Source organism: Pan paniscus, chromosome 15, assembly GCF_029289425.2.
Source record: "Pan paniscus chromosome 15, NHGRI_mPanPan1-v2.0_pri, whole genome shotgun sequence".
Lineage (NCBI taxonomy): Eukaryota > Metazoa > Chordata > Mammalia > Primates > Hominidae > Pan > Pan paniscus.
This window is the reverse complement of record NC_073264.2, coordinates 32796619-32822587: the sequence shown is the minus strand read 5'-3', so window position 1 is coordinate 32822587 and position 25969 is coordinate 32796619. Positions and strand designations below refer to the sequence as shown.

At 41.9% G+C, this 25969-nt stretch overlaps 1 protein-coding gene across 1 annotated transcript; it reads left to right on the top strand.

The window, feature by feature from the left end:
• The first annotated feature begins 4760 nt into the window (after positions 1-4760).
• On the top strand, positions 4761-10484 carry GPR33 (G protein-coupled receptor 33). Its single transcript, XM_003821203.4, has 2 exons — positions 4761-5461; positions 9387-10484. Exon 2 carries the CDS (start codon positions 9393-9395, stop codon positions 10392-10394), a length of 1002 nt encoding a protein of 333 aa, XP_003821251.1. The 5' UTR covers positions 4761-5461; positions 9387-9392; the 3' UTR covers positions 10395-10484.
• Positions 10485-25969: the final 15485 nt, after the last annotated feature.

Here is a 25969-nt window from a genome sequence, read left to right as displayed (position 1 = left end):
TTCTATTTTTGTGCTGGTTGGTCTCCGGCTGGAAGGTGGTGCTTTCCAGAGAGCATCAGCTGTGGTAATATGAAGAGGAACCAGCAGTGAGTGGGGTCCTAGAACTCCCAAGAGTATATTCCCTTTGTCTTCAGCTACCAGGGAGGGTAGGAAAGGCCCATCAGGTGGGGGCAGGACAAGGCACGTCTGAGCTCAGACTCTCCTTGGGTGCTTGGGTGGGTCTTGCTGCAGCTGCTGTGGAGATGGGGGCGAGGTTCCCAGGTCAATGGAGTTGTGTACCTAGAAGGATTATGGCTACCTCTGCTGAGTCATGCAGGTTGTCAGGGAAGTGGAATAAAACTGGCAGTCACAGGCCTCACCCAGGTCCCACACAATCCAAACGGCCATTCTCATTCCCACTGTGCCATCCCTAACAGCCACGAGTCTGTTTCCAGGCAGTGAGCAAGCAGGGCTTGAGAACTTGCCCCAGGCTACCCGCCTCCCAGCTGCAAAAGAAAAGGGTTTGGTTCCTCCCTCACCTGTGGAGTCTGGATGCTGGATTCACACCCTCGCCAGAGTTCTGGCCAGGAGGCTTCTTGCCCAGGTCAAATCGTTACAAAGTTTAGCTGGAGACTTCCTTCTCCCTGTGGCATCCGCCACCCCACTCCCCCACACCTCTGGCTGCCCTCCCAAAAGGATCCCTGTGGGGCCAGGCAGGAAAGGCCTGCTTGGGGACCCAGCAAGTTCCCAGGACCTTTCCTGCTCCTCTACTGCATAATTCACTTGCCTCTCTAAATTGCCTCAGCTCCTGGTAAGGTGTGAAACTTCCCACAAACTAGACGTTCATTTTCCCTAGTGGGGTTGTGTGTTCTGGAGAGGAGGGTCTCCCTTTCCCACTTCCGCAGTTTGGGCACTCACAGTATTTGGGGTGTCTCCTGGGTCCTGCAGGAGCAGTCTGCTTCCTTCAGAGGGTCTGTGGGTCCTCTTGGGATTCCTGCTTTGTTCCTGCAGTCGTTCTGGAGCTAAAATTCATGATGTGAGCCTCCACACACTGCTCTGTCCGTCTGAGTTAGAGCTGCAATCTAGTCCTGTCTCCCATCTGCCATGATGATCTCACATTTCTATGTTTTAATATTCTGCATAGCACTGTAGTGCTTGCTGATGTTTCTCTTCTTTCTGTGTTTATTTACTGTTTTTGTTTTGTTTTGTTTTTTTGTTTTTGAGATGGAATTTCGCTCTTGTTGCCCAGGCTGGAGGGCAATGGCGTGATCTCGGCTCATGGCAACCTCTGCCTCACGGGTTCAAACGATTCTCCTGCCTCAGCCTCTCGAGTAGCTGGGATTACAGGCACCCGCCATCACACCCAGTTATTTTTATTTTTTTTTTTTTTGTATTTTTAGTAAAGATGGGGTTTCATTATGTTAGCCAGGCTGGTCTTGAACTCCTGACCTCAGGCGATCCACCCTCCTCAGCCCCCAAAGTGCTGGGATTACAGGCATGAGCCACCGTATCCAGCTCTATTTACTGGTTTAATGCTCACTTCTCCCCTCTAGAATGTAAGCTCCATAAGAATGCAGCTCTTATCACTGTCTCTCCCCAGTGGCAAGAATAGTGCTTCAAATACAATAAATACTTGGTAAACGTTGCATGAATGAAATCTCAGGAACGCCTTGTATGTTTTTAAAGATTTCCAGGTGAGTGTGACTTCAGCCAGGCTAGAAAGCACTGGAGTGACACCTGCATTGTCACTGTCACTATGCTGGAATATGGAGGGTGGTGAGAAGTGACCTTGAAAAGTACAGAACCAGGCCAGAAAAATGAAGCATTGCTCTCTTCAGCTTTGCCTTTAAGCATACTGTTTCCAAGACCCAGAATATGCCCTCCCCAACATCCCTAAGCTATTGAGTTCAGGTATCACCTTTAATAACTACGAACATTAAGGGCAATTATTTTGAAGTACTTACTTTATTTTCCCCAGTCTCAAATACTGTCTTACATGCAATAGATACTCAATGAATGTTTCTTGAATTGCATTGCTCAGAGATTTGCTCCAGCCCACTGGACTTGCTGGTGTTCTCTACTACAACTTACATAATACTAATGTTAGCTGAGGAGAGCAAAGATCACCTGGTGGTCAGCAAGCAGACCATCTGGAGGCAAAACTCCTTATCTGAGGAATTCAGAAGTAATTAGATGTCCTTCCTATCTAAAGCTGGCATCTGGTACCAGGCTTCTTTCCCAAAAACTTATAAGTAACTAGAATTTCTATAGATCTTCAGACTGCATGCATGTCAAAACTCACTGTGCAATTCTTACTGATGTCACGGCACCAAAATGTCTACACATGTAATCATTTATCATGACCTGTGTGACTAATATGGTCCAAATTATCCTTAAGCTCCTGCTTGAAGGTCCATAAATACCCCTAAGGAAAATCCACTGCAGCACCCTCAGTCCTCTCTTGCCGAAGTGCCCGCCCATTGCACTCTGCCACAGTGTTCTTTCCATCTAGTACAACTTTCCTTTTCAAACCTATACTTTTGTTGGTAAATTCTTTTTACCACCCTCAAGCCGATCACTCTCTGTGGCAAGGCTCTGACACCCCACCTGGCATTAGCTATCATATATTTAACACATATCATGTGCCAGGTACTGTGCTAAACCCTTACCTATAGGGGTTTGGGCCACAATCCCAAATGTTGAAATCCTAAAAGATCAAAATTCTGGAAAAAAAAAATTCTAAAAAAAATTTTTTAAGTTCTTTAAAGGCATTTACATTTTTAAAAGATTTATTTGAGAAACATATTGGCCAGGTGAAGTGGCTCATGCCTGTAATCCCAGCATTTCGGGAGGCCAAGGCAGGAGAATCACTTGAGCCCAGGAGTTCAATATCAGCCTGGGCAAGATAGTGAAACCTCGTCTCTACAAAAAATAAAAAAATAGCCCACTGCAGTAGCATACGCCTGTAGTCCCAGTGACTTGGGGAGGCTGAAGTGGGAAGATCACTTAAGCCTGGGAAGTCAAGACTGCAGTCAGTCGTGATCACTCCACCACACTCCAGCCTGGATGATAGAGAGAGACATTGTCTCTTAAAAACAGCATCAACAACAAAACAAAGTAACAAAAACAACAGAACACTTTATAGGCCACTTTACACAATAAAATAGGCAATAATAACATACATATTTTTGCAAGCATAAACACTCAAGTATACTAAGGACAGTCATCCAGGCACAACATTTATAAGCAGACAAATCATATTCATAAATAACTTACACAACTGCAGTCATCTGAAATACTTATAGAATGGGAGTTAGATGAATTTAACTCCTTGGTCTCTTCCAACTCTAAAAATTATATGCATCTATGAGTTACTAGCCTTTCACACATTTGGTTCAGCAGTACCATCTGCTTCTGCATTTCTGCTTCAAACAGTGGTTATATCAAAACAACATAAAACTGTTTCCATTTCCATAAGTTCTTTTTTGAAATCATCTGACTTGATTTGAAATATGAAAAGTGAACTGAAAGAAGCCACATTACTAAAGCCACAGAAGAGAATTACTTCCTCAAATACACTCTGTATAATTTCCTAACATTGTTAATATCATTGGTTTAATCACCTATGGGAGGAAAATACTCACTATTAAGAGTATTTCTGAGGAGAGATATACAATAATCAAATTTTAGGCTATCTAATGGTTGTACTAGCCCTAGTACATATTTGAGGAGAAAAGTTAAGCACTAGTCCCTAATATATTTGTTATTTATGAATTTTAGAAATTATAGAATTGAGAAACAGAGAGTGAGGGGAGAAGAGGAAAAACCTGGCCCAAATTCCTTTTCTTAATTGAGAAGATAGCATAAGAAGGAGCCCTTAGCTTTTCTTGATGAAAACCTTTTGTAATTCATTTAACCTCTCTGAGTCTCAGTTTGCTAATCTTCAGAATTAGTGAGTTTGGACCAAATAATATCTCAGATTGCTTCCAAATCTGTGAATTAACCCCAAGGGTATGAAAGCCTGTCAAAATTCCTTTTAAAATCCCTTTTAAAACACAGTAGCAGGTTTGAAAACTTATCCTTAACCTGCAAAGATCAGTTCTTAGGTTGAAAGTCACAGCCACAAATGAATTAAGAACTGAAATTTAAGCCTATTTTTAATAAGGCTACAATCTAGCAGTTAAAGTTTTAAAATTCTAAGTCTAACAAAGACTGGGTAATGGTTTTGATTCCTAAACTCTTGACCACCGACGCTGCACAGTGGTTTTGATGTATTTTCTACACTGGTAATGAAGAGATGAAGAGGAAAGCAGGCAGGAAAAAAATCAGGACACTGAGGTCAGCACAGAAGGGGATCCAAAAAAAATTTCAGAGATGGATTAGAGAGAAGAACATAGGAAATGTAGATCTCAGTCAGTAATGGTTCATAAATGCATTACCTGTGTTGGAAGATTCCTTATAATGAGATCATCTTCTAGGATGTAGTAACCAATTCTGTTTTTTTCCAACCGTTCTACAACCATCATACAAATGCAGATTGTTCTGCCTGTCAGTCTTCATCAACCCAAACTGAATAATATAAATCTCTGGCCTGTCCTCATAAATTCCATTTTAATGTGAAACTCAGTATTTAAGTTTTTCCTTCTAACTATTTTCTCTCCAGAAAGATTAGATAGCTCATTTCCAGAGTTTATTTTGGTCCCTGCCTGATATTTACCACCTCCTTATGTACCCAACACCATCCATCCATCTGCTAATAAACACCCTAGAGTTGAGGCAGAGTGGGTGCCTGGCGGGATGACCCAATACGAGAAGGGAATTAACACCTGAAACAAGCTTATTAACCTTTTAAATGAAATGACTTAGCTTATGCAATTCATTCTCTCTCTCTCTCTTTTGAGAGGCAGGGTCTCGCTCTGTTGCCCAGGCTGGAGTGTGGTGGCTATTCACCACCATGATCATAGCACACTGCAGCCTCGAACTCCTGGGCTCAAGTGATCCTCCTGCCTCAGCCTCTCCTCCTGAGTAGCTAGTGCTACAGGTGTGCCAGGTGTGCACCACCAGGCCCGGCTATTTTTTTTTTTTTTATTTTGGTCTCTAACTCCTGGCTTCAAGTTGTCCTCCTGCCTCGGCCTCCCAAAGCACTGGGACTACAGGTGTGAGCCACTGCACTTGGTCACTTACAGATTTTTTTTAATGCCCCTCAAAATGGAGAAATAATTTGAAGAAGTACTCATTTCTCTATACCTCTATAGCAGTAAATTCCACAGAAAAAAAGGAACCAAAAAGAGGAAAAGACCTCACTGAGTATTTAAGTAATAGCAAGTTCAAGCTTGGGGAGTAGCATCAGCAAGAAGAAAGACATATGAAATGAAGGCAAAGTGTCACTGATTTTGTTCATTCTGTTCCTAGTGAGAAATTGATGGTGTAGAGTCACTTTGGCCTGCTCAAGACCAATCTGGCATGAAGATACAGCTCCGAGGTAAGATTCTCTGGATAGTAGGTTTATCCTAGAGCTATCATCCGAATTGACCCTCTAGGCTTATTGCACATCAGCTTCCCGAGGCTCCTGTGGCCTTCCCCTGCGCCAGCAGCTCAGTGTTCCCAAGTGGAGGTGGGGTCTTCCTGAAAGCCACCTATGGCTGGGCACGGTGGCTCATGCCTGTAATCCCAGCACTTTGGGAGGCTGAGGCGGGCAGATCACAAGGTCAGGAGTTCAAGACCAGCCTGGCCAATATGGTGAAACCCCATCTCTACTAAAAATACAAAATTTAACCAGGCATGGTGGCAGGTGACTGTAGTCCCAGCTACTGAGGAGGCTGAGGCAGGAGAATCACTTGAACCCAGGAGGCGGAGGTTGCAGTGAGCCAGGATCACGCCATTGCACTCCAGCCTGGGGGACAGAGCAAGACTCCGTCTAAAAAAAAACAAAACAAACAAACAAAAAAAACTGAGGGGCTTAGCAGGAGAAAAAGGCTCAACGAGTTATCTAAACTTGCAGAGCTGGTAAGTGGTAGAGGTAGGATACAAACCCAGGTCTGTGGGATGCCAGAGTCTGAGATCTGCCCCATTTATTTATTCTCAAGTACTTTAACATCATTTTAAAGGTGTTTAAGGATGAAGAAATCTCCTGGTTATGTGCAATAAATCAGAATTCCTAGGAAACTTTATATGATATTCAGAATCACTACCAACATTGATCAGAAAAGTTTTACTATGATTTTGCCCATGTTCTACATTACTTTCAGATGTCCTTCTAGAGCTCAGATGCACAATTAAAAAAAATCTTTCCTATAATTCGGGTATCTAGTTTCTCATATGCACACACATAAAGAGACCACACGCATACAACACAAACACACAAACACTACACATACACACATTCCACAGAAAAACATACAAAGACCACAGACACATACATACACAGAGATCACACAAATACACTGAGATACACATACACTGATCACAGACACACCTCTACACATACTCCATGGATAAAAACACCACAGAGACTTTGATTCCCCAGAACCACCACCAACACAAGACAGCTGAGGGTTAATGGGGAAAAGGGACACTATACCATATCAAAGCATAGCAAATAGATTATAATTATTAGACATTCCTATTTTTAAATCCCCTGTGTCATTTCTGCTTCTCGGAATACTTCATTGACCCTTTCTCCTCTGTAGGGCTCCTAACATCCTGCTGAGTTTTTTTCTGTGCTGCCTGTCTTAAAATCATCCTCGTCTTCCACCCTCTTCTTAAGGTCCCAGGGCCTTCACAAAACCTCTCTCTCAAGTTCTCATTCTTTTATTTGCCATTGCCTGTCCATTTCATACGCTTCAGACTCCACTTTTTATTCCCAAAGAAGACTACTAAGGTATTTTCATGAAGAATCATTTTTCTACTTTAGAGAAAAATTTTGCAACTCCCTTAGAAGGCAGAATTAACTTAGGAAGTTGTGATTTTTGAATAGCAATTATGGCTGGGCACGGCAGCTCATGCCTCTAATCCTAGCACTTTGGGAGGCTGAGGTGGGAGGATCACTTTAGGCCAGGAGTTCAAGACCAGCCTGGGTATCACAGCAAGACCCTTTTCTCTACAAAGAATTTTAAAATTAGCCAAATGTGGTGCTGCACACCTGTGATCCCAGCTATCTGGAGGCTGAGGCAGGAGGATTGATGAAGCCCAGGAGTTCCACGCTGCAGTGAGCTAGGATCGTGCCACTGCACTCCAGCCTGGGTGACAGAGAGAGACCCTGTCTCTAAAAAATAAACAAAAATAAAATAAATAGCAATTATCTTACTTCTCTGTATATATTCTTAGAATGTTTTTGTTTAGTGAGGAAAAAAGCATCATTAATAATTTCCATTGCTTTATCCAATTTATCTAAAACCAATTTGCTGATATGACTCTGTTATAACAGCTATTTTCCAAAATATTCTCAGGTTTATATTTTTGATACCATGGGATCCATTATCCAAGAAATTGGATATTTTAGATAATCAAACACTCTGATTCATGAAGCATTACTTAAAACACTACATATGAATTACCGAGTTTCAAAGAAGTAATATAAAACAGTAGTAGAGTTTCCCACCTGGTACAATGGAGGCATGGTGGGAAATATTGATGGATAAGACATGTAACCCTACAAAGCCTCACTTTCCCCTCTGTTCAAAGATTTGCTTCACAGGCTTTGCAAGGAAAAACAGAATTTTTTTTTTTTTTTTTTTTTTTGAGACAGAGTCTTGCTCTGTCACCAGGCTGGAATGCAGGGGCACCATCTCGGTTCGGCTCACTGCAACCTCTGCCTCCCAGGTTCAAGCGATTGTCCTGCCTCAGCCTCCCGAGTAGCTGGGACTACAAGCACACACCACCACACCCAGCTAATTTTTGTATTTTTGGTAGAGACGGGGTTTCACCATGTTGGCCAGGATGGTCTCGATCTCCTGACCTTGTGATCCGCCCGCCTCGGCCTCCCAAAGTGCTGGAATTACAGGCATGAGCCACCGTGCCCGGCCAGAAATGATTTTTATAGAAAGTTCCTGGCATACCACAAATATTGGATAAATATGAGTTTGGTGACTTTTCTCCTTTTTGTCCCCTCCTCAAGAATGAACTATTAATATTACTACATTTGGCCAGGCGCAGTGGCTCACGCCTGTAATCCCAGCACTTTAGGAGGCCAAGGTGGATGGATTACCTGAAGTCAGGAGTTTGAGACCAGCCTGGCCAACATGGCAAAACCCTCTCTCTACCAAAAATACAAAAATTCACCGGGCGTGGTGGTGAGTGTCTGTAATCCCAGCTACTCAGGAGGCTGAGACAGGAGAATAGCTCGAACCCAGGAAGCAGAGGTTGCAGTAAGCCAAGATCATGCTACTGCACTCCAGCCTGCGTGACAAAGCAAGACTCTGACTCAAAAAAAAAAAAAATTACTACATCTTACAATACACTTCCCTCTTTTGTTGATGATTCTGAAGGTACTTCACAATCTTGTAGTGGCTTACAGCTCCCATATGAATATTAGTTATTACTGTTATGTGCTGAGTATTAGAATACCAGACAATAGTATTTACTATATATAATTAGCTCATGAGAGAAATCTAATTATAAAACCCATAACTACTAATTTGCAACATTGCTATTATTTTTGTTATTCAAATTCATTTCATTAGCTACTTTTGCCCTCACAAGTCAAATAAGACTCATTCTACATTGCCTTATTCAAGAAGTTTTGCCCATCAAAAAGTGTCAGACTTCTGGTTAACGTCCAAGTAGAAGATTTTTGGCCACAGGCAGTGCCTCACACCTGTCATCCCAACACTTTGCGAGGCCAAGCGGGAAAATCACTTGAGTCCAAAAGTTCAAGACCAGGCTGGGCAACATAGTGAGACCCCATCTCTACAAAACAAACAAACAAAAAAATTATCCAGCCTGGTAGTGTGCACCTGTAGTCCCAACTCCTTGGGAGGCTGAGGCAGGAGGAGTCCTTGAGCCCAGGAGGTTGAGGCTGAGTGAGCTGTAATCACTCCACTGCACTCCAGCCTGGGTGACAGAGTGAGATCCTATCTCAGAAAAAAAAAAATAGATTTTTAACTACCTAATTATTGAACAATTGTCAAAATGTCCCAACATTTACTTCTTTTCACATTTATTTCATTTCATCCATATATTTCTATTTTTGATGCTCAGATTCATCTGATCTTAATTCCTCATTAAAACATAAAAGTATAGACCTTAGAAAAATATTTGATTTGCAGAAATATTTTGCTTACTGCTGTTAAAATATTATCATTTGGACTAGAAGTATCACTATGTAAAAAATTACTCTTTAAATTTTTACATTTAACCTTTTCTTTTGCTTTTTCTTGTTGTTATTTTCACTGTTTCTCACTCCACAGGTCATTATGGATCTGATCAACTCTACTGATTACCTGATCAATGCCTCTACTTTAGTAAGAAACAGCACTCAGTTTCTAGCTCCTGCATCAAAAATGATTATTGCCCTTTCTTTGTACATTTCATCTATAATTGGTACCATCACCAATGGCCTCTATCTATGGGTGCTAAGATTCAAGATGAAACAGACTGTCAATACTCTCTTATTTTTTCATCTCATTCTCTCATATTTTATTTCAACAATGATTCTGCCATTTATGGCCACCTCCCAACTTCAAGACAATCACTGGAACTTTGGAACTGCCTTGTGCAAGGTCTTCAATGGCACTTTGTCTCTGGGGATGTTCACCTCTGTTTTCTTCCTTTCGGCCATCGGTCTTGATCGTTACCTTCTCACTCTTCACCCAGTGTGGTCCCAGCAGCACCGAACCCCGCGCTGGGCTTCCAGCATTGTCCTGGGAGTCTGGATCTCAGCCGCTGCCCTCAGCATCCCCTATTTGATTTTCAGACAGACACATCATGACCGTAAAGGAAAGGTGACTTGCCAAAATAACTATGCTGTGTCTACTAACTGGGAAAGCAAGGAGATGCAAGCATTAAGGCAGTGGATTCATGTGGCCTGTTTCATCAGCCGCTTCTTGCTGGGCTTTCTTCTGCCTTTCTTCATCATCATCTTTTGTTATGAAAGAGTAGCCAGCAAGGTGAAAGAGAGGAGCCTGTTTAAATCCAGCAAGCCCTTCAAAGTTATGATGACTGCCATTATCTCTTTCTTTGTGTGTTGGATGCCCTACCATATACACCAGGGCTTACTTCTCACTATGAACCAGTCACTACTTTTAGAGTTGACTTTGATACTTACAGTGCTAACCACTTCTTTCAACACTATCTTTTCTCCCACACTCTACTTATTTGTTGGGGAGAACTTCAAAAAGGTCTTCAAGAAGTCCATTCTTGCTCTGTTTGAGTCAACATTTAGTGAAGATTCTTCTGTAGAAAGGACACAAACCTAAACTCAGAAGCCTAAATTTAAATTCTAGATTCTTAAGCAAACATGCACTTGGTCAATTATACCAATAGAGATATACCTTCTGCTTTTGTATGCTATAGTCCCTATATTAGAGAGATAACTAGGCTGTACTATAGTTAGATCTCTGAGCAATAAAAGGGCTGCAAGAAAACAAGCAATTTGCAAGATCATGCTGCAAATGTGATTCTTTTCTTTTCTTTTCTTTTCTTTTTTTTGAGGCAGAGTCTCACTCTGTCGTCCAGGCTGGAGTTCAGTGTGCAATCTAGCTTCACTGCAAACTCCACCTCCCAGGTTCAAGTGATTCTTGTGCCTCAGCCTCCCAAGTAGCTGGGACTACAGGTGTACACCACCATGCCCAGCTAATTTTTTTATTTTTTATTTTTATTTTTTATGAGAAGGAGTCTCGCTCTGTCATCCAGGCTAGAGTGCAGTGGTGCGATCTCGGCTTACTGCAAGCTCCACCTTCCAGATTCAAGCCATTCTCCTGCCTCGGGCACCTGAGTAGCTGAGACTACAGGCGCCTGCCACCACGCCTGGCTAATTTTTTGTATTTTAAGTAGAGACAGGGTTTCACCATGTTAGCCAGGATGGTCTCGATCTCCTGACCTCGTGAACCGCCCACCTCGGCCTCCAAAACTGCTGGGATTACAGGCGTGAGCCACCACACCCAGCCATGCCCAGCTAATTATATTTTTAGTAGAGATGGGATTTCGCCCATATTGGCCCGTCTGGTCCCAAACTCCTGGTGCCAAGTGATCCGCCTGCCTCAACCTCCCAAAGTGTTGGGGTTATAGGCATGAGCCACTGTGCTGGACCTATGATTATTTTGACTCATTTTTTATTGTGGAAAAATATGTGTAACATAAGATTTACCATTTTCACCATTTTTAGTGAACATTTCAGTGGCATTAATTATATTCACAAAATTGTACAACCATCACCACCATCTATTTCCAAAATTTTTCATCATTCCAAGGACAAACTCTGTGCCCATTAAGTAGTAACTCCCTATTCCTCCTCCCCCTGGTCTCTAATAATCTCCAGTCTACTTTCTGTCTCTATGAATTTGCCTATTCTAGATGTTTCATATATGTGAAATTATACAGTATTTACCCTTTTGTGTCTGACTTACTTCACTCAGCAAAATGTTTTCAAGGTTCATCTGTGTTGTTGCAGTATCAGAATTTCATTCTCTTTTTACAGCTGAATTATATTTTATTGTATGTATATACCATAATTTTTAAATCCAGCCATCTGTTGTGTTGTTTCCACCTTTTGACTATTGTCAATAAAGCTACTATTATTGTGAATAAAGCTACTATTAACATTTGTATATAAGTATTTGTGTCAGTCCTTGTTTTCAATTATTGTAGGTATATACCTAAGAGTGGAATTACCGGTTCAAATGGTAATTTTATGTTTAACTTTTTGAGAAATCATAAAGCTTTTCAATTTGCACCATGTTACATTCCCACCAGCAATGTATAAACGTTTTAGTTTCCCCACATCTGTGCCAACACTTGTTATTTTCCTTTTTTTAATTATAGTGTAGTCATTCTGGTAGGTTGAATCAATCTTCTTGCCTCAGCCTCTGGAGTACCTGGGACTACAGGCACACACCACCATGTCCAGCTAAAACTTTTGATTTTTGAAGCTAGGAATATCAATTGCCAAATATCAATAGTATCCAAGGATTTGAATTTTCTGTCACAGAATCTTCTGACAGACATTTGGACAGAGCTCCCTCATTATTTAGTAACATCTAAATTATTTAACTGGTATGAATAAAACTTAACGTGGAAGTAACAAGGCACTTATCTCTTTTTTTTTTTTTTTTTGAGACGGAGTCTCGCTCTGTTGCCCAGGCTGGAGTGCAGTGGCATGATCTCGGCCCATTGCAAGCTCCGTCCCCCGGGTTCACACCATTCTCCTGCCTCAGCCTCTCGAGTAGCTGGGACTACAGGCGCCCATCACCATACCTGGCTAATTTTTTTGTATTTTTAGTAGAGACGGGGTTTCACCATGTTAGCCAGGATGGTCTTGATCTTCTGACCTTGTGATCCGCCCACCTTGGCCTCCCAAAGTACTGGAATTACAGGCATGAGCCACCGCGCCCGGCCACAAGGCACTCATCTTGTTACATCCATGTTAAAGCATAAAGACACTTCTACTTTAGTGTTTTAATTATTAAGGCATCTTAACTGTCTTTTTCTAATATTTATAGAGTAAGCTATCTCCAAAATTTGGGGCTAAAATAATGTTCAAGAATCTGCCTGTTGTCGTAGACTTAATTTTATAAATGCAATAACAATATTAATTTGTGTTCTCTGATTTTCAGGTTATGTTTCAAGCTTTGTGTACTAAGTGACAGCACCTAAGTTATGTAGAACCACATAATATCACTCACCTATTGTCTTTGTATTTAGTTAATTCTATCAATCAATCAATACATGTCAATCAATAGGTAGTCCTGTCAATTCTAAATCAACTGAACTATCTAGTTAGTTCAACTGATACAACATGGAGATATTTGGGTCACATCCCACACTCAGTCCCTGAATACACCAGCATGCTTTGTACAAAGCATTCCAAACCGCAAGCATATAGCCTACGCAGAAATCCCCAAAACGTATGATATGAATTACAAGGAGATACAGAAAGAAGAAAATTAATCTTCATGACTAACTTTTTATAGAGAAAGTAAGAGTAGTTTGGTGTCCTAGAAATCCTGCTAATTGACGCGGTATCAGGGCTCCCCTGGGCAATTGGGGGCTTGGTCTCTCTTACTTGGAATGACAAAAGCTTTGAGTAGATGAAAACTTTAATTGCTGACCCTATTTCAAGGATTTGAAGCTTGAACAGTTGTTTTTTTTTTTTCTTTTTCGGAAAGGGAGATATGAATTGATGACCAGGCTGTGGCTCCGACTACAGCTGCAATGAGAAATGGATGGTGCTTTTTTCCACCCCACACTATCCCAGGTCCTGACAAGCCCACTGAAGTTTTAGTTTTATGATGCAGGATTTAAGAAAGAAAATTATTGAATGCAACATAGGATTCTTTGAAACAAGATTTGGATTTTGGAAATCTAGCAGCTACAGAGAGTGCCTTTTGTCTACCTCCTCAGGCCTGCTACCATAATAAACAAGGAACATGCCCTGGAAAGCGTGGATTTTGTGGTATTTGTAAGCCATATGTTGTCATTCCTTACAGCTATCTATGTACGCTTTAAATTGTCTTTTTCATGAGACCTAGGTCGGGGCTTTTTGAAGTATTTTGTTCCATCTTTCTATAAATTGTGAACAACTCAGGGACAGAAAGAATTCTATCAACTATAGCATTTCATTTCTATAATATTATACACAATTGATAATAAAAGATATTTAATAAAAGTTGAGTTTGCACAATTACAACATGTAAAGCACTGTATAAATATAAGATATTAAGAGTTTTTTAAAAGTCACTTTAAATGTAAGAAAATAGGGTATAATTAAGAAAATTATTCCCAAATGCATTTTTAACCTCACAGAAAACTGGTTAATTTTTTAAAAATCTACTCATTTTAATTGCGTTGATCTCATCAACCTCCTCACTATTTTGAATTCTCAGGACTCAAAAGGTTTATAAACAAAGAGTTAGTGGTTTTGCTCTGTGGAACTGGTACATAGAGACACTGTTTCAAAACAATGTGCCTGTCAGCACTCGATTATATAAAGCAGCTTCACTATATCAGTATCAAACTGGTTTAAGAACAAAATACAAGGATGATTAGAGATGCATTTTAAATGCCAGTGTAAGTTCTTTCCTCAAGAAGTAGCTCTTTGTTTTGATGAGAAGGATGCTCAGATGCTAACGTGTGTGAGAGGGGTTAGGGTATAAGATAGAATGCTGTGTACAACACAAATCTGATTCCATATCCCTGAGAAATTAGGGGAAACAATCATTTACCAGTATAGTATATGTACCTGGCACTGTGATAGGCGCTGGGGAAACAAGAGTGAATCTGACACAATCCCTGTCCTAAAGAAGCTTGAAGTCTAGTGCAGTGGTTCTGAATTTGGCTCCACATTGTAATCATCTGGGATACTTTTTTAAAATGTCAGTTTCAAGGCCTTATCCAAACCAATTAAAACTAAAATCTCTAGAAGCAGGACGCAGGAACCAGTATCTTTGTTGTTTGTTTGTTTGTTTCTTGAGACAGTCTCACTGTCACCCAGGCTGAGGTGCATTGACATGATCTTGGCTCACTGCAACCTCTGCCTCTTGGGTTCAAGCAATTCTCGTGCCTCAGCCTCCATAGTAGCTGGGATTACAGGCGTGGGCTGCCACGCCCAGCTAATTTTTGTATTTTTAGTAGAGACAGGCTTTTGTCATGTTGGCCAGGCTGGTCTCGAACTCCTGACCTCAAGCAATCCACCCACATTGGCCTCCCAAAATGCTGGGACTACGGTGTGATCCACCGTACCCGGCCAGTATATTTTTTATTCTCAGATTAAGTCTAAAGTACAATTAGGTTAGAAAACTCCAGTTTAGTAGGAAAGAAAAAGGAGTAAAATGGTAGTTCCTGCCTTCACCAGTCAAAAAAGTTTTCCTGGATAAGGGCCTGAGTCCTGCAGAACAGTGTTAGGCATATAAAGAAGAGGAGGATAGTTCCTTCAAAGAGAGGAAGCAGAATGTGTAAGAGCCCTGGAGGGAAAGAGAGGACATTGCTATAAAGCAGCACTACTCAAACCTCAATATGCAAATGAATCACCTAATAATCTTGTTAAAATGCTGATTTGATTCAGTAAACCTGGAGTAAATCTGACTTCAGTAAGTCAGATTCTGCATTTCTCTTTTTTTTTTTTTTTTTGAGACAGAGTCTTGCTCTGTCGCCCAGGCTGGAGGGCAGTGGTGTGATCTCGGCTCACTGCAAGCTCCGCCTCCCAGGTTCAAGCAATTTTCTGCCTCAGCCTCCCAGGTAGCTGGGATTACAGGTGCCTGCCACCACACCCAGCTAATTTTTGTATTTTTAGTAGAGACGGGGTTTCACCATCTTGGCCAGGCTGGTCTTGAATTCCAGACCTCATGACCCACCTGCCTCAGCCTCCCAAAGTGCTGGGATTACAGGCGTGAGCCACCACTCCAGGCCAGATTCTGCATGACTTTTTTTTTTTTTTTTCTTTTTTCTTTTTCTGAGACCGAGTCTTGCTATGTTACCCAGACTGGAGTGCAGTGGCGTGATCTCGGCTCACTGCAAGCTCCGCCTCCTGGGCTCACGCCATTCTCCTGCCTCAGCCTCCCGAGTAGGTGGGACTACAGGCACCCGCCACCACGCCCAGCTAATTTTTTGTATTTTTAGTAGAGACGGGCTTTCACCCAGGATGATCTCGATTTCCTGACCTCCTGATCTGCCCGCCTCGGCCTCCCAAAGTGCTGGGATTACAGGCGTGAGCCACTGCACCCGGCCCAGATTCTGCATTTCTAACAGGATCCCAAGGGATCCTGTTGCTGCTGGTCCAGCACAAGCCAAAAAACATAATTGCAACATTAAGTGTGAGAAGCAGGCTGGAAACATGAGCTGGAAAAGTCAACCAGGACTAGATCCTGAGAGCCTATAAGAAGGAATTTGGACTTGATCCTAGACTTTATCTTGAGGGCATTTGGAAGCCACTGAAAGACCTTAAACCTAAGAGTGATAGGTTGAGATTTGCATTTTGGAAAGATAGATTGCTCTGTCTACTACAGTAGAGAGGTCAAAACTAGAGGTGGGTGGCCAAATAGGACAGTGCCAAAGTAATCTAAGTAACAGATGATGTGGCCTACTAAAAAAGTGTAAGTAAGGATCAAGAAAAGTCGAGTTCTGTAAATTCTGTTGGTTGAGGGGGAAGTTGAGGACAATTCCTCTGTCAATTAGTGTTCTTTGTTGCAAACAGTAGATTTCATTCTGGCTGATTTAAGCAAAAACTGATTTATTAAAAGACATTAACTCACAGAATTATTAGGATAGTTGGAGAAACATTCAAGGAGCAGCTCTCAGAAACCATGCCCAAAACATGCCACAAAACTACCCAAATCAGGAATTTGTCACTGGTGTTCCGTATTTCAGTAAATGATACCAAATGTTGCTGCTGCTGCTGTTGAGCCCAAAATATCAGCAATTTGGCTTTACTAAAACTGCTACTGCCGCTGATACCATTTCTGCATTAGGTCTTGAACCACTCTGTGCCTGAAAGCTCTGACAACAGGACAGAAATCTCATGCAGAGCTTGCTTATTCACATTGCTCACTTCCAAATTTAGTCTTGCACAAGGATATCTAGTCAGCATGCCTGTATCCTAGCTGCAAATGAGGCTGGGGAATTTAAGTTCTGATTTCTACATGAGTGAGAAGGGGTTACTCAAAATGTAGGAATTTCCCCAAATATAAAAGCCATTCAAAAGATGATGGATAGAATATGACAAATGCATACATTTCTGTATTCGGAGACAGCTCATGGGTTCCATTTACAGAAATAAGGAAGAAGGAAAGAAGGAAGAGGAAGGAAGGAAGGAAGAAAGGAAGGAAGGGAGGGAGGGAGGGAAAGAAAAAAGGAAAAGAAGGAAGAAATGAAAGAAAGAAAAAAGAAAGAAAGCAAGAAAGAATGAGAGACAGAAAGGAAGGAAGGAGGAAGGGAGGGAGGGAGGGAAAGAAAAAAGGAAAAGAAAGAAGAAAGGAAAGAAAGAAAGAGAAAGGAAGGAAGGAGGAAGGAAGAAAGGAAGGGAGGGAGGGAAAGAAAAAAGGAAAGGAAAGAAAGAACAAAAGCAAGAAAAAGAAAGAAAGAAAGAAAAAGAGGAAGGAAGGAGCAGGTAAAGAAGTTCAGTCTTGGACATTGATATGGTTTGGCTCTGTGTCCCCATCCAAATCTCATCTCGAATTGTAATCCCCATGTGTTGAGGGAGGGAAATGATTCGATTAGGGGGGTGGTTTCCCCCATGCTCGTCTCACTATAGTGAGTTCTCACAAAGTCTGATGGTTTTATAAGGCAGTTTTCCTTGCTCTTGCATGCTTTTCTCTCTCCTGCTGCCTTGTGAAGAAAGTGCCTGTCTCGCCTTCCAACAGTGAGCTAATTAAATCTCTTTCCATTATAAATTACCCAGTCTCAGGTATGTTTTTATAGCAGTGTGAAAACAGACTAATACAGACATACTAAGTTTCAGGTGCCTGTCAACTGAAGAATGACAAGGCTCATAAATTTGGAAAGAAGAACTTTATTTCTCATAAAAAATTGCAGCCTGCAGGGTGATCATTGTGACAGGCTTTGAAGCATAACCTCCAGCCAGAAGCCAGAAACAGGCACTTTAAAGGTTAGAAGAATAAGACAGGAATTTATGCTGAAAAGGGTAGCTAAATATACAGTATTCAATAAGCTATAGAAGGAGTCCTGAATATTTATGAGAGGATAAATATGTGCATGTGTAATTGAGCTTCATGCTTCTTTATGGGACCCATGTTCCAAAAATGGCGGCATTAGCGTTATCTGAAAGTGGAGTTTTAGGCCTCCTGATGTCAAAAAGTGAAGCAGAGGACACAAAAGCCCTCACTGTGCATTCTCCATAGACTGGCCAAACCACTCCATGGTCAGTGATCTCTCATAAGGAAGAAATGCTGGTTGGTTGTTTTGTTGAAACTGCAAGAGAGGCAGTGTTCGGGCCGTTGGTTGAAATCAAGGGTGGAGTCTTTTGAAAGGACTAGTTTCTGTTTAGTCCTAAGGGAAGAAAGCCTAATGGCAGTTAGCGCGGGAGGGAGTACAGCAAGGTATGTCTGACCTCCCATCCCATCACGGCCGAGAGTTTTCAAGGTTTCTCTGGGGTCCCCTTTGCCAAGAGGGGGTCTGTTCAGTCAGGTTGGAGACTTAGAATTCTATTTTTATTTCTCATGCCTGAGAGACATTAAAATGGACTATCACCTAAGATCAGGAGTTCGAGACCAGCCTGGCCAACACGGTGAAACCCCGTCTCTACTAAAAATAAAAAATAAATAAAAAAATTAGCCGGGCATAGTGGCGGGCTACTTGGGAAGCTGAGGCAGGAGAATCACTTGAACCTGGGAGGAGGAGGTTGCAGTGAGCCAACATTGCGCCACTGCACTCCAGCCTGGGCGAGAGACTGAGACTCGATCTCAAAAAAAAAAAAAAGTATTGAATAGATGAACGAATGAACAGTAACTAAAGCCATGGGAGTAGAGTCATAGCCTCAGGTGAGTGTGTACAGTGGGCACTCAAGGCTGAGGCTGGAACACTGATGTTTAGAGGCAAGCACAGAGGTGATCCCATGACAGGAACTTCAGAAGGAGCATCTAGAAAAGAGAGAAGGAAAACTAAGTCTCCTGTCAGGAAACACAACATTTCAAGATGTAGGGTGTACAGATTGGTTAAGAGAGATGACTAAAATATGTCCAGTGAATTTAACCTAAAGAATTTTTCAGAGTGATTAGCTTCAGGAAGAAAAGCAAAATTGCCTTGTGCTGGGGAGTGACTGGGAGATGAGACTCCAGAGGCTCTGAGAGTAGCAACTCTTTTAAACAGAGAATTAAGAAATAATTCACCCTCTTTCTTCCCACAAAAAGTAACTTTCACACATCTTACCAAATAGAGATTAATTTGTGTTAAGGGGCTGCTATTAAAATGCAAACACACCTTTTAAGAATGTTAAGTTTCATTCACAAGTTAATGGAAATTACTTTAATCAGCTTCACCTATAGGAGAGTACAGCTAAGCACAGTACTTAGAATATTAGACTCTTGATTGTGGCCTAGAGGAAGGAAACAATTGGAGTCGGAAGTCAAACCCAAGGCAAATTTTGGAGACTCTGAAGGCAGTATATATGTGTACAAAGAAGTGCTATGAAAGAGAAAAGAGACAGAAAGGTATTCCGAAGAGCAAGTCAGCTGGCATTTAAGAAAAGATTTGCTAGTAGGGCATGGTAGCTGATATGGTTTGGGTCTGTGTCCCCACCTGATATGGTTTGGCTGTGTCCCCACCCAAATTTCAACTTGAATTTTATCTCCCAGAATTCCCACATGTTGTGGGAGGGAACCAGAGGGAGGTAATTGAATCATGGGAGCTGGTCTTTCCCATGCTATTCTCGTAATAGTGAATAAGTCTCACAAGATCTGACGGATTTATCAGGGGTTTCCGCTTTTGCTTCTTCCTTATTTTACTCTTGCCGCCACCATGTAAGAAGTGCCTTTCACCTCCTGCCATGATTCTGAGGCCTCCGGCTCCCAGCTGCATAGAACTGTAAGTCCAATTAAACCTCCTTTTGTTCCAGTTTTGGGTATGTCTTTATTAGCACCATGAAAATAAACTAATACACCACCCAAACCTCATCTTGAATTGTAATCCCCACATGTAGAGAGAGGGACCTGGTGGGAGGTGATTGGATTATGGGGGCGGTTTCCTCATGCTGTTCTCATGCTAGTGAATGAGTTCTCACAAGATCTGATGATTTTAAAATGTTTGGCTTTCCCCGGCCCTGGCTGTCTCCTGCCACCATGTAAGACATGCCTTGCTTCCCTTTTGTCTTCTGCCATGATTATAAGTTTCCTAAGGCCTCCCCAGCCATGAGGAACTGTGAGTCAATTAAACGTCTTGTCTTTATAAATTACCCAGTCTCAGGTATTCTTTATAGCAGTGTGAAAATGGACTAATACAGTGATTCATGCCTCTAATCCTAGCACTTTGGGAGTCTGGGGCAGGGGGATGGCTTTGAGCTCTGGAGTTGAAGACCAGCCTGGGCAACATGGTGAAACCCTATCTCTACAAAAAATACAAAGATTAGCCAGGTATGGTGGTGCAGGCCTGTAGTCCCAGCTACTTGTGGGTCTGAAGTGGGAGGATCACTTGAGCCCGAGAGGTGGATGTTGCAGTGAGCAAGATCGCACCACTGTACTCCATCCTGGGCAACAGAGCAAATCTATTTCAAAAAAAAAAAAAAAGAAGAAGAAGAAGAAAAGAAAAGATTTGCCTAGAGGTGGAGCCTCTATGAGCCTGAAAATCTGGTTTGTGTCAAATTGTTTGGGCCACAAGCCTTCCCTCCAGTCAGGGCCAGTCACCCCACTTTAGTTTAGTTCAGGCTTTCCAGGAGGTGGCTTCCTTCTAAGTCCTGTCCTTTCTTGATTGAGAGGCAGAAGGGAGGGAAAAAATACAGTGGTGGGGAGAGAAATAAGAGTTTTTTCTAATGTTATTCCTTATTTTCCTTGTTTTTTCTCTAAACTCACTGTAAGAACAGTGTCTTATTTCTCATCTATCTCTAACACCTAGCTCAGGGTGGAATGATGAATGACTATTTATTAAAATTGAATAAATACATGAATGCAGTTATTAATTAATTCTGAAGTTGGAATTTTTTCTGTTATTTGTGGGATTTGAGGGATCTTGTCCCTCAAGCATGTTGTTTTGCTTCACCTGCCAAAAGGAGCAATCAGGGAGCTGCCATCTAATAATACTGCTCTCCCTTGTTCATCTCAAGTAAATGAAATTTAAGATATAGGTGTATATGAACAATTAATTATTAAAATCTCTATTATTCATTTATTTTATTGTGCAGTCAGTATTAACTTCACTTAGTTATAAGACTCAAAGACAATAATGTAATTGCTCAACAGCTTCTCCCTGCCCACTGCACAGACAAAACCAATTCACTGAGAACTCAGTATTGCAGTAAATAAAGAGTTTTATTAATGCAGAGCTAGCCAAGTGGTAGGACTGGAGTTATTACCAAATCAGTCTCCCCAAGAACTCAGACGCTAGGATAATTTGGTGGGCATGAGGTTAGGGAATGGGTGATGCTGATTAGTTGGGGATGAAATCATAGAGGTGTAGAAAATGGTCCTCGTGCGCTGAGTCCACTTCTGGGTAGGAGCCACGGGACCAATTGAGTCATGAGTCCCAGCCAAGTGGAATCAGTCAGTTGCTAGAATGCAAAAGTCTGAAAAACCTGTCAAAAGACTAATCTCAGGTTCTACCATAATGATGTTATCTATAGGAGCAATTGGGGAAGTCACAAAATCTTGCAACCTCTGGCCACATGAGTCTTGAGCAGCAAGGGATTATAAAAGGGCAAACTAGGGGACAATGGATGATTATTGTTTAGCTATACCTACATTTTAGCAGAATTCAGGCCCCTCCCATAATCCTAACCTCTTGGCCTTTCATTAGTTTTACGAAGGCAGTTTTGATCCCTGAGCAAGAAGGGAGTTAATTTTAAGGAGACATTATTATCATCCTTACTTCAAAATTAAATTATAAATTCCTCCCAGGGTCAGCTTGGCCTACACCAAAGAATGAGCAAGGACAAGCCGCCTGGGAAGCTAGAAACAAGATGGAGTCAGCCATGATAGACTTCTCTGTCATAATCTTTGACAACTTTCAATTATTTAGTTTTCATAAAAATAGTTCATTATTTTTCTTTATCAAATCAAATCTGATTCCAAATCCCTTCCTCCACAGTCCAAAGAATTGCAGGACAGCCTTAAGGACTTAGGTTCTTAGTGGTCCCTACTAATATGCCTCTTATTCCAGTCTGCATGATTCCTTAAAGGCAGCGGCTCCATCCCTTCCTGCCATGCCAAGTTGGGCCATGTCAGGGGCATTCTCACCAAGAATAGGATCCCAGCAGCCATTCTCTTCTGATGTCTTGCCATATTCCCAATGGCTGAAATAAAGAAGGGAATGGGGAAGTCAAGGACCTTGATTCACTAAGTCAAATTTCACTTCTTGGCTGGGGGCAGTGGCTCACACCCGTAATCCCAGCACTTTGGGAGGCCAAGGAAGGCAGATTGCTTGAACCCAGGAGTTCACGACCAGCCTGGGCAACATGACAAAACCCCATCCGTACAAAAAATACAAAAATTCGCTGGACATGGTCATGCATACCTTTAGTCCCAGCTACTTGTGAGGCTAAAGTGGGAGGATCACTTAAGCCTGGGAGGTTGAGGCTGCAGTGAATTGTAATTGTGCCATTGCACTCCAGCCTGGGCAAAAGAGTGAGACTCTGTCTCAAAAAAAATTTCTAAAATATTTGAGAAATTAAAGATTTCTTCTCTAAAATCTTTGAGAAATTAAAGATTTCCATCAAAAACATTAACCATAGTCATCTCTTTCTTCATATTCCTAGCTATCATCTTCCAACAAAAAAATGACATAAGAGTCCCCATTGTAGACTTTGAGGCCTTTTAAATCAGTGTATTAGATATGTCTTGCTTGTCCCCCAGATCCACACCAGAGCATTTTCTACATTGTTCTCTGTTCTGAGAGGATGCCCTCTATGGATCATATCAACGGGTCTCCATGCTTTCTGGTTTGATTTTGCCAATGGGGAGCCCTGGCAGAAATTGGAAAGAAGATGGAAAACATAGTCAAGTATATTGTGAAGGGAAAACTTTAACCATGTTTTACCTCTACCCTCACACCACAATAATCATCAACACAGATATCTGTGACCAATGTGTGGGGATATTTTCCCCACACACCAAACAGCAGATACCAGCTGGGTGTCCTCTAATTCAGTTTCAACGCTCTATACCCAGAGATAGTGTCAGATCTTGCAGATTGACAGTTCAGTCCCCAAGACTGCCCCTCCCAACACACCAGTCACAAGTCTGAGCCTCTGGAACTTCTGACTGACCAGCTTTAAGTTGGGATTCCCATGACCCTGTCTTTGGGTTCAATTAATTTGCTAGAGTGGCTCACAGAACTCAGGGAAACACTTCCATTTACCAGTTTATTATAAAGGCTATTGCGAACAATACAGAAGAAGAGAAGTGAAGAGTGAGGTATGAAGGAAGGGGTGCAGAGCTTCCATGCCCTGCACACCACCCACCAGGAACCTTCATGTGTTCATTATTGTTTAGCTATACCTACATGTTCAGGTCTCCAGAAGTTCACTGAACTCTGTCCTCTCGGGTTTTTTTGGAAGCTTCATGATGTCAGCATCCCTTCCCCCAGGGTCTAGGGTGGGACCTTCTCATGGGAGGATCTTAAGGCCCACAATCAGAAAACTGGAGTCCTGCCTTGGGGCAGGTGAAAGGAGGGCCGGAGAAGGTCAGAGTCCTGCCCCTGAGACCTAACACATCCAACATCATAACAAAGGACTGTAATAAAGGCTATGGGAGTTATAAGCCAGGAGCCCTGGATGAAAACCAATATATATCATCACACCACATATTTATTCCCTGTATTAGTCCGTTTTCACACTGCGATAAATATACTACGTGAGACTGGGTAATTTATAAAGAGGTTTAATTGACTCACAGTTCTGCATGGCTGGGGTGGCCTCAGGAAACTTAAAATCATGGTGGAAGGCGAAGGGGAAGCAAGCATCTTCTTCACAAGGTGGCAGGAGAGAGAGAGCGTGCACAGGGGAAACTGCCACTTTTAAAACCATCAGATCTCATAAGAATTCACTCACTATCATGAGAACAACATTGGGGAATCAGCGCCCATGATCCAATCGTCTGTCACTAGGTCCCTCCGTCCAACATGTAGGGATTACAATTTGAGATGAGATTTGGGTGGGGACACAGAGCCAAACCATATCATTCCCCTAGCTTCCTTCCTGAACGGTCACCTGGAGTTGGAGTTGGCTGTACTTCTTGGCAGAGGGTTGACTCCTTTTCTCAAGTATCTACACAAATCTCTACCTCTGGATTCCAGATTCCCCCAAGCCCCACTTCTCCCTTTAGGCCCAAGGGATGGTAAAATCTCAGCTGCTACTATGTCCTTGGTTACTACATTAACCTCTGCGGTTCTACTCCACCCACACCTTCATCAATAGTCTCTGTAAATAAACCTTTCTATCGCAGGTTATCCTGTTTAGAGTGTTATTTACTTGCTGATGGGATCCTGACTGATACAGTCAATGTGATAAAATAATTCACATTTTTTTCTTTGACTATAATAATATTTATTATTTTCTTTTCAAAAGGATGTGTTTGTGTTTGTTTTTTTGTTTTGAGACAGGGTCTGACTCTGTCACCCAAGCTGAAGTACCAAGGCTGGTCTCTAATCTGTGGGCTCAAAAGATCCACCCACCGGGCCTGGCGCGGTGGCTCACGCTTGTAATCCCAGCACTTTGGGAGGCTGAGGCAGGCGGATCACGAGGTCAGGAGATCGAGACCATCCTGGCTAACACAGTGAAACCCCGTCTCTACTAAAAATACAAAAAATTAGCCGGGCGTGGTGGCGGGCACCTGTAGTCCCAGCTACTCGGGAGGCTGAGGCACGAGAATGGTGTGAACCCAGGAGGCAGAGCTTGCAGTGAGCCGAGATCGCGCCACTGCACTCCAGCCTGGGCGACAGAGCGAGACTCCATCTCAAAAAAAAAAAAAAAAAAAGATCCGCCCACCTCAGCCTCCCAAAGTGGAATGCATTTGTTTATAGCATTTATCCATGGATTTCAAAGAACTATGTAAAAAATTATTCCCATAACATTTATTGGTAGAAAGATATGAAAAAACAAATTTTAAAAGAGATTAAAATCAGAACTCTCACACAAATGTAAAATCAACATGTATCAATTTTTTTCATTAATATTTAACTCAGTAAGGAGAGAACCAGAAATAGAGAACAATCAGTTCAAAGAAGAACTCAAACACTGGGCACAGTGGCTCACATCTGTAATCTTAGTGCTTTGGGAGGCTGAGGTGGGAGGATTGCTTGAGGCCAGGAATTCAAGATGAGCCTGGGTAACATAGCAAACCTTATCTCTATAAAATATTTTTGAACTATTAGCCAGATTCAGTGGCACACACCTGTAGTTCTAGCTACTAGGGAGGCTGAGGTGGGAGGATCGCTTTAGCCCAGGAGTAGAGGTTGCAGTGAGCTAAAATTGTGCCACTGCACTCCAGCTCGAATCTTTTGTAATTAAGAATTCCTAGTAATCGATATAGATACTCCCTACATAAAGAGATGGATTTTAACTCCTCACCCCTTGAGTATGAGCTGCGTTTACCGATCTGCTTCAAAAGAGTAAAGTATGAGAGGAGGTATAAATTTATAGAGGAGAAACCTCACAAACACTACCTTAGCCAGGTGATCAAGGTCAACATCATCAGCAATAAGACAGTCGACAGCATGTACTCTTCATATAATGTGTTAAAAATGGCACTTCACCTCTGTGATCTGCCTCCAAAGATCTATAATCTCTGCGTATAATTATAGAGGTTATATATATATATATATATATATATATATAGTATGTATGTATATTGAAAAAAATCCAATTCCAATAGAGGGTTATTTTACAATACACCTGACCAGTGCTCCTCAAAATTGTCAAGGTCATTAAAAACAAGGAAAGTCTAAGAAACTGTCACAGCCTAAAGAAACATGATGACTAAATGTAATGTTGTTACAGTAGGTAGCTAGTCAGAAATGAACAGGGCAGAGGAGGGACCTCCCCAACCAGGAATGTCAGTCCACCATCAGGTGATGTGTCAGTTGTTGCACTGTAACAATAATAAGTTAATAATAATAATAATTGGCTGCAGCCGGTGCCAGGGAAAGGCAGTCTCCCAATAGATACAAAAAACCTGAAACT